The following is a 9535-nucleotide window of genomic DNA, read 5'->3' as shown; positions in this document are numbered from 1 at the left end:
GCCACGGCCTCGCAGACGCAGGCGCCGGCCGCCAAGGAGCCAGAGAGAAAGTTCCCGGGGACAGTTCGCCCGCCGGAGGGCCCAAGCTGAGGCCGCTGACCGAGACTGTCTCGAGTCCCGCGCGTGCAGCGCGCAGTTCGCTTGCACGCACTTGGCTGCCCGGGCTCTGCTTTTCGAGAAGCAGAGGAGCCTCGCGGGCGGGCGGGCAGCCTGGGCGGCCGCGACTAAACTTGGACGAGGAGGATGCTGCGAGTGGGCGCGGCGGCGCGGGGCGCGGGGGCTCTCGCCAAGCTCTGATTGCTCCCGGCGGGCTCCGAGCGCGCCGAGGCGCAGTAGACAGGTAGTGGCTCCAAGCGCCCGGACTGCTCCAAACCTACCAGCCAAGGCCGCCAGCGCCACCGTGCAGGCGTCGTCTCCTCGCCACGGAGTCATGGTGCGCGCAGCGCGCACGCCCCGCGCGGAACTCTGAGCTCCGGCCGTACAGTGAACCCCCTCCTCCGGTATCCCCATCCGAGCTTCCCGCGCCTGCCTTGCTCGCGGACCATGAAGCTATCGCCTGGAACTCCTTGCTTCTGAGCTCTGTATCGTTCCCCTGCAGCCCTAGCGCTGCTGGACCACCGACAACGCTCCAACCGACCCTTCAATCTCGGAATCTTCTCCCGGGGACGCCGGGCGCTTGGAGATGGCGCTCCGCGAATCCCTCCAGCCGCGCAAAGTTCGCAGGAGGCGAGAGATGCTGCCGCAGCAAGTTGGCTTCGTTTGCGCCGTGCTGGCCCTGGTGTGCTGTGCTTCTGGCCTCTTTGGAAGCTTGGGTAGGTGCGGGGATGATGTTCTCTACCGGGGTAGTCAGGGGCCCTGAGCTGGGAAGCCTCAGGACAGCCACAGCTCCTTCCCTGTCAGATTGGTCCCCAGGGTTTCCACTCCCGGCCTGGGGGGGGGGGGAGTAGTGCGCACCCAGGAGGGTTGAGGCACGCACTGGACTGTGGCGCCGGTTCTACTAAGCTGCTCAAGCTCCCTGGGGTTCCGGACACGGCTGTAGGTGTGTTTTGCTGGGGCCAAAGCCTGTACCATCTCTCCCCGGAGTGTGCAGGCATTGGGCGACTCAGAGCGGCCCAGAGGTAGATTCTCTCGCTTTAGGGTGTGCAAAACTGAGCAATCCACTTTTCTGTTCAGCACAGCTGCAAAAATTGTGTTCGGCGCCGTAGAGACCCAGATTCTTAAGCTAGGTCTCAGCTCTCCCCTTGCTCGTGCTCTGATTCAAACGGATAGCCTGGGTTTCCTGACGCGTCCTCCTGATCCCTAAAGGGAGAGGGGCAGTCTGTCCCCGCGGGAGATTGCTGCCATGTTCCAGCATCGCTTCTCCCAACTCCGCTTAATCCCCATGGAAAGGGAGGGCTGGCATGCGCAGCCCTGATCTACACTCCTCCAAGTAGAAGGCGACCTGGGAGTCTGTTAAGACATGCAAATTTCAGGCAGAGTGGGGAAAGAGAAGAAACTTATGAAACATTTATTTCGAAGGGATTTGGGTTCCTGGTTAGTCTTGAAAGGACTTTCAATACTGCCTAGATATTTCAGAAATGGGTGCTGTGAACCTTTTGGGGTCCCCCCATGTAAAATATATGTTGCCAGCTTAACCACCAAGGCAAAGGCACAGGGGAGGGAGGGCATCTTTTTGATTGGTTAGAAAGCCCATTAACATAGCATCTCCGGACCGTGTAGGGACCCGTGCAGTGATGAGAAAAGCGAGTGACACCTGATTAAACTTTAAAAAGAAAAGGCCACCACTGTCTTTCAACATCCAAATTGTGATTTGTGGGTAGAGGGCCGAAGAAAGTTTATTTTAACACCTCAATATCCAATGTTTTGCAAGTAGATAATTAAACACAAGAAATAACAAAGTGTTTAGGTGTAAGCATCCTGGAGGAGGTATTGCTATGCAGCTGAGACAGTGGGCATCTGGACAGGTAAATCCTGAAGCCATAACTATTTTTATTGGCTAGATCAGGAGTTAACTTCGGGTATTTAACTATCTCTGCTCAGAGGTCACCATGCCCTCTCTGATATGGCTCTGTGTGACCCCTTGGATCACAGCATGATGACCTGGGAGCTTGATAATAGACTGTCTCCACTTTGAACCTACTAAATCAGTGTTGTATTTTGACCAGATCCTCAGGTGATGTGTGTGCACACCTGGCCGCCTACCATCAGCTGGCTGAGCTCACAAATTTAACCACCTTGAACAAATTTACTGAGACGTATTTAATGCTCCTAATGAAAACCTTTGTTGAGTGGGGGTGGGTGGAGGGAGCTGAGACCAGCTCAATCTTGTCCAAGGTCAGATCACACAATGACCCGTGTGAAACTAGAAACAATGGATTAGATTCAGGAAACAGAATACTGTGTGTGAGCAGGTGATAGCATTCTGCCAATCACCGTATCACTCCCTACAGGTGCCTCTAAATAGCCAAACCTGAGGCTGGAGAGATGGCTCAGCCGTTAAGAGCATGCGCTGCTTGCTCTTTCTGAAGGCCCGAGGCCAATTCCCAGCACCCCCCCAGTCAGGTGGCTCACAAACACCTATAACTCCAGCTCCTGGCAGATCTGACTCCTCTAGCCTCTGTGCACCTGAACTCAAGTGCACTTACCCCCATACAAACAAATATAATAAAGCATATATAAATATATATAATATAAATATAAATAAAACATATAATTAAAAATAATAAAAGCCAATAGCCCGTGACTGGCTGACCTAGCTATATGGACGAGTATAAGGTCATTTTTGAGAACTCAAGAATCACATTGACCTGATGGTTATCTGTGACTTGGTTTTTTTCCAATCCAGGTCACAAAACAGCTTCTGCTAACAAACGTGTTCTGCCAGACACGTGGCGAAACAGGAAGTTGATGGCGCCGATCAATGGAACTCCCCCGGCTAAGAACTGCACAGATCCTGGTAAGATGGAGTCTCCCCTTTCCTGCAGACATTTAACCCAGCCTGGATTTGATGCTTATGAGGACAGATCCAGCCAATGCTGGGAAAGACCATCTTAGGAACCCGAGTGAGAAAGGGTAGCTGCATGGTGTTGAAATGAAACCTATAGACATTCGTCAGCCACGCTGCTAAGCAACACGGGGCTTTCTTTTTATCCAGCGACTACGAAGGTCACACTCAAGAGTCTAAAAATGTTATATCTTTTGTTCTAAAGGCAATGTATTTCCCCTGTTCTCGTGATTCTTTGACTTTGCCTTGGTGTCTGTCATTCCCCTCTTTGCCCGCTGTGTGCATTTGATGACTCCCTTGGGACAATGAGTCCATAGCTTGTGGTGGATATCTTTGTGAGGTGACCTACCAGGGTGGGGGCACTCGAGGCTGCTGAAAGGGGGAGCTCTGGGCTGGTTGTTGGGCCTTCCTCTCTAATGGAGGTACTCAGGTAGTTGGATTTTGCTTGTCCCAAGAAGCAGTTTTAATGTCCTTTTCAGGAGTATCTGGGCTGGTAGGCTCCCAGGGAGTGATGCCTGATCAATTCTGCTTCAGGCAGGCTTCTCAGGAGTAGAGAGCATACCTGCTGATAGCAGGCATGTGAAAGCTGCCCGGGCCTCTCAGAGGGCAGGTCTAGGGCATTCACTCTGGATCCATTTCTTGGGGTCGTTGGAAGAGAATACAGTGGGGTGAAGAATTCAAAAGTCCTGAGGGAAACGGAAGATTTTGTTGTAGATGACTTTTCTACTGAGTTGGGGGGCAATCACATAGTTTTCTGGGATTTATAACCTATAGAGTAGTGCTTTATAGAATAGTGCTTGCCTCTTCTGGGTTGTTGAGGAATCTGGAGAGGTTCTACAGAGGGCCGTGTATAGGAGATGGCACCCTCGGCCAAAGGATGTGGGCTTGGATGTGGAGCGCCAGGCTGGTGCTGGCTTCAGTGAGGCAATGTCTTTTCTCGGTTAGGAAAGGTCTGTGGTAGAGATACAAGTTGCTCAAAGTCACACAACTCGTTGGCACTGAAGCTGCCTTTGGAGCCCTGGTCTGTGTGCCTACATTGTGTTTTGGGGTTCATGTGCTCATGAAGGTTTCTGTCGTCTCCAAACTGTCTTGCTTAGAGAGAGTTCAGCACCACAAAGCTCTCTTTGGAGAATGGAGGAGTAGCGAGGACTTTCAAAGCAGCATTGTAACTCCTACTGAACCTGGGCATCTATTCTGGAATCATCTCACCCATCACGGCGACCCTATGGGCGGTGGTACTATGCTGCCATTACATTCCCAACTCGTCTTCTTCGTTTGGGTACCGCCCTGGCTCTTGCCAAGGGGTTTACACAATCATTAGCATGTGTAATGCCAGGGATGGGTAGTACTGGATCCCTTCTGTCATCCCAGGGACCTGACATTCTAGAAGTGCCCCCTTGAATTAGACAGGGTCCCACTTCTAATGCTAGAGTTTTCTTCTGCTCTATCATGGTCCCTGTATGTGAATACTGGTCAAAAAGCATTGCATGGACACTCATGCAGTGTGTTCTATCTCACAGGAAGGCACCGGCCTTGTCTTGTGGAGAGGGAAATGCCAGAAACCACCCATTTCTTTAGCAATAATTAACACTCAGAATACACCTTTCCCTGACCATATCCACAGTGGGGCCTAGCACATGGGAAGGTCCCAGCCAATGAGAAGATGCGGGGAAAGCACATTTTGATGCATGACATACAACAGTCTTCATGGTATTTTTGTAAAGATGAGGACATAGAGGCCAGTTTAGTGGCTTCTAAGACCTTATCTCTGGATTACCTGACTTCTGATGCTGCCTTAGTTACTTTTCTATTGCTCTGGCAAAATGCCATGACCAGGATAACTTATTCAAAAATGTTTAATTGGGTGTAGAGTTTCAGAGAGCCCGTGATGGTGGAGCAAAGGAATGGCAGTAGAAATAGCTGAGAGCTCACTACTTGATTCACAAGTCGGAGGCAGAGAGAAAGACACACATACATACTGGTAACTGCACAGAGCTTTTGAAATGTCAAGTCCAGCACACGACACACCTCCTCCAACAAAGCCCACCTCCTAATCCTTCTCAGATAGTTCTACCAATGTGAGGACCAGGTATTCAACGAACCATTCTCGTTCAAACCACCCAAAGTGCCATGCCTTTCCCACCCCCAAGTCTTCCCAGGCCAGGCAGGGACTTCCTTCTATGCCTCCTATCTTTCTAGTTTACATCTCAGCAAACATTTGCTATTATTTATGCCAGCTCCCATGTGGACACAGACTATGGAGTCTATGCAGGTTACAAGAGGCAATCTCTGCCATTAGGTAGCTTATAGCCAATGGACAAGATCTGGACTCAGAAAAACCAGGTAACAATAAAGTATCAGAGACCCATAGTCAGTCCTGCAGGAGACACTTCTTTTTTGATGCACACAGGAGGAGGAGCTTGCTTGCTGGGTTCTGGGTATAGAGGAGGTTGCCCTTTGTTTCAATGGCAGAAACCTTCCCTATTGAGTTTAGCAATCAAGGGGAATGATTGACTTGGTAACTAGGATGGGGTGAGAAGTCAGAGGTGTCTATAACTCAGCTTCCCCAGTCCCTGGACCCAATTGTGTTCTATCATGGGAAGGTGGCCACCGAAAGTCCATTCTAACGTCCTTGCAGGCTCTGAATGTTGCAAAGAGTATATCTGAATGCTGAGACATGTTCTGTTGGCTTGGCCTTTTTATGATAACCCTAAGTCAGCCATTTAGGTCAGATGAGATTGGGCTCTGGATTGTCTTAGGCCTCTGTCACAGGCTAAACATCTGGAGGGAGCAAGCAAAGCTACTTCTCCAAGCTCTCCCTGGGAGTCGGTGTGCACTTAGGGGTGAGTGCCGCTGTGCTCCTGAGGGTTAGCATTGCTGTGGACCTGAGAGGCTGTGTGCCTGGCCACTTGGAGGTTGATGTGGCTGAAGCACCTATTGGTCAGCATGGCTGGACACGTGGGGAGCAGGTAGATGCTCACCCAAGGCTGCAGCTGTGATTAAGGTGAACTGGGGCTCCAGGCTAGAAGTTCAGGAGTATGACAGTGTCCATGCTCTTCAAGAGTATGATAGGTGTTTCCAAGAGGAAGTCAGAGTTGGTGCTGCCAAGGCTGGGGCCCAGAGGTTCATTGTAGGGGCATCACTAGGAACCTTCTAGGAATACTGTCTCACCCTCTCGCCCACTAGATCAGAATATGCATCCTAACAAGGTCCCCAGTGAGTCACGTATACACCAGATGCCAGTGAGCATGCGCTAGAGTGCTGATGGACACTTGCAGGTAGATGCTTGATGAGTGTTTGAATGCTAGACTGGAGGCATGGCTTATGGTGGAGTGTTTGCCTATCATGAGCAAGGCTCTGCCTTTGGTTATCCCAGTGCTGAAAAATCATATGTGAATGTTTAATAAAAAGTTAGACTTGGTTTAACATAGTAAATTTCCTAAGTATTTGTTTATTTATTTTTCACATAGGGAAATAAAAATAATTACTTCATTATGGACAATGTCGTCTATAGGAAATTCATTATTTTCCCTCAGAAGCTTGAAGGTACGATCTGACCTCCAGGCCTTAGATATTTCTATTTGCAGTCTGTACCAATGGTTCTCAATCTTCCTAATGCTGTAGCCCTTTAATACAGTTCCTCATGTTGTGGTGATCCCTCCAACCATAAAATTATTTTCGTCGCTACTTCATAACTGTAGTTTTGCTCCTGTTATGAATTGTAATGTAAATATCTATGTTTTCCAATGTTTTCCCTTGTGACCCCCCCCAAAGGGGTCACAACCCATAGGTTCAGAATTGCTGGTCTATATACAGAGCAAGCACTACAGAAGGCAGGGTACTGGGTGTGTACAAACTCTATGCCATAGTAACGCATGACAGAGACCTTGAGTCCCTCATTTATAACTTCTGGCTGCTCTAACAAAATACCCTAGGCTGGGTGTCTAACCAGATGCTTTCTCATAGTTCTGAGGTTGGGAAACTGAAGATCAAGTTGCTGGTTGCCCTGGTGTCTTGTGAGGGCTCTCTGCCTGCCTTAGAGAGAGCTGTCTTTTTGCTGCATGCTCCTAAGGCAGTGAGAAAACATGATGAAGCTCCCTTCTCTTCCCCCTCCTCCTGCTCTCTCCTCCCCTCCCCCTCTTCCTTCTGTTCCTCCTTCATATGAGGGCACTAATCCCATCATAGGAACCCCACCATTATGACCTCATTTAACACTAACTTCCACCCCATATACCTAAAGACATCACCTCCAAAAACCACCATATAGAAGACAAGGGCTCCAGCATAAGGATTGGGGCCATGAAGCCTATTCAGTCTAGAGAAGGAACCAGTGAGTTCCCAGGCCTTTCTTGATGGTAACACCTAGAGTTTAAGGATGGTTCTTCTCAACCCTGGCCTGCAGAAAGAAACACTTCCTGGGGAATGTAGATGCCATGACCCAGTTCTGAACTGGAAACCAGGCCCAGTGGCAGGTACAACTTTTAAGGCTTCTGGGCATGGTGGCCTCTTTATCTGGTGTAGGTTTCTGCCTATCACCACCACTGCTCATCGCTACTGTCCCAAAGGTTGTCCCTGGCTAGTCCTAAGTGGACCCTCAAACCACCCCTGTCTTGTTTCAGCCCCTCACACGTGCCCATCCTGTCCGTTGTTGCATTGCTCGCTCTAGAGCACACAGCACGGAAGCCTAGTTTGTTCTTTGAAACCATGGCATGCATTTCAGCTTTCCCATCTGCAGCTTGGGATGCAGGGGTAATAATTACATCTGTGTTACAGGCTGGCTAGGATCATACACATTACCACTCATCAGCCCCTTAACATGGTGTTTGGCATGTAGCACACCCTCTGCCCCATGTTATAGGACTGTTACAGGCTTGGTTTTCCACCTGCTCACTCTGGTGTCAAGACAGAGCTGGGGTAGTACAAACACTAGGAAGCCATTTTGTTGATGGAGTTTGATGAGGATGAGTTAACCACACATGACACCAAACATTGGCTCTTGTCTTGTGGAAACACACTTTCCTTAGTTTGCTGTGTCTTATCGTCGAAGGATTTTAAATTCTTAGGACAATTTTACTAGAACATTTTTACATAGAAAAATGTTTACTTCTTACTTGGGTTTCTTTCTTTTTTTTTTAAACCAGGCAGAGCAAGACTCTACCTATGCTTCTCCCCACCCAACTTGACATTTGAGGTTGAGAGAGTGCCTCATTTTCAGCTATGTTACCCTGTAGTTTGGGCTTCTAATATCCTGTATCTTTAAAAGAAAGGTGAAGGAGAGAGGAGGTTGGTGTGCTCTCCCGCCACACTCCCCCTGACCCCACCATTGCTGCTGAGGCATTTGGCCTTCCTGTAGAGTTTGCTGTGTTGTGTTGGGGTTTCTTCTTTTGAATGTGCATTCTGAAATGCCTACTTGCTGTGTGTCCTTGGAAGGAAGGCTGGGAGGAGCAGTCTGATGACCAGCTTGAGAGAGACTGAAGATGATGGGCCTTGTAGCTTATCAGGGGAGCAGAGGAGCTGGTGCAGGTATTGGATGGAGGATGCTCAGGGGAGCGGAGGAGCTGGTGCAGGTATTGGATGGAGGATGCTCAGGGGAGCGGAGGAGCTGGTGCAGGTATTGGATGGAGGATGCTCAGGGGAGCGGAGGAGCTGGTGCAGGTATTGGATGGAGGATGCTTTGAGATCCACTTGCTTTGGGACTCTGCCCTTGCTTTTCTTTCTGTAGTGGAAGAAGGTGAGGGAGGGTGTGCATAAAAGTCTGTGGCAATGGGTAAGGAAGGGAGGGACATGACAACTGGAGCTGGTACTAGCTGGCCCAGGAAGATGACGTCACTGGGCAGGTGCCCCGGCAACAGTCTCACACAATGCAGGAAGCAGAGGTGCCGAAAGCATGAGACAGAAAGAGAAAGAGAAGGAGAACTAAACTGCAAAAAGCACACCAGGATTGGGTGGGGAGGTGCAGGATACAGGCTACAAGGACAGTATCGTGACAGAGCTACCAACCTGATCACAAGTGGAGGCTGAGGAAGACAGTAGCCAGTCTTCAGTACACCCAGTTTTTGCTGCTTGGGGCTAGGGGGTTAGGGTCAAGGGGTCCAGTGCTTTGGGAGGCAGAAGTCTGGTTCTAATGTCAGCAATGCCAAGACTCTGCCTACCAGACTTTGGGCTTTCTCTACTGCTCTCACCTATGAACAACATGAGGTGGTGCTGGATAGGTAGGAAGATTTCTGGGAACAAGAAAAGACTTGGGTCTGCCCATCTTGGAGATGGTGGTTTGTGCGGTGAAAGCAGACACTGGGGTTTGAGTCGCAGCTTATGCCTTACCGGGCGTTGTGACCTTGAACAAGTTATGTAATCTCTAAGTTTCAAGTTTTCCCTTTTGTCACGAGGATAATAGAAGTGCCTACCCACCTTACCAGGCTGCTAGGAGACTTAAGCCACTTGGCAGATGAAGTTCTTGAGTGGTACCTAGCACATGGCACTGATGCCTTGGCCGCCATGTGTTGGGCACGTTCTAAGTATACCCTGCGTCAC

The 9535-nt window shown here is 49.7% G+C and overlaps 1 protein-coding gene across 2 annotated transcripts in view; it reads left to right on the top strand.

The window, feature by feature from the left end:
• The first annotated feature begins 665 nt into the window (after nt 1-665).
• Slc24a4 (solute carrier family 24 member 4) overlaps nt 666-9535 on the top strand; it is a 142984-nt gene continuing 134114 nt past the window's right edge. For both annotated transcript variants that reach the window (XM_041633204.1, XM_041633203.1), the window contains exons 1-2: nt 666-812; nt 2846-2956. In XM_041633204.1, the coding sequence (XP_041489138.1) occupies nt 683-812; nt 2846-2956 (241 nt within the window). In that variant the 5' untranslated portion in view covers nt 666-682. The remainder of the gene's footprint in view (nt 813-2845; nt 2957-9535) is intronic.

Source organism: Microtus oregoni, unplaced genomic scaffold (assembly GCF_018167655.1).
Source record: "Microtus oregoni isolate MIOR12 unplaced genomic scaffold, Mior012 000043F_ref0000047, whole genome shotgun sequence".
Taxonomy (NCBI): Eukaryota; Metazoa; Chordata; class Mammalia; order Rodentia; family Cricetidae; genus Microtus; species Microtus oregoni.
This window is presented reverse-complemented; position numbering and strand designations above follow the sequence as displayed.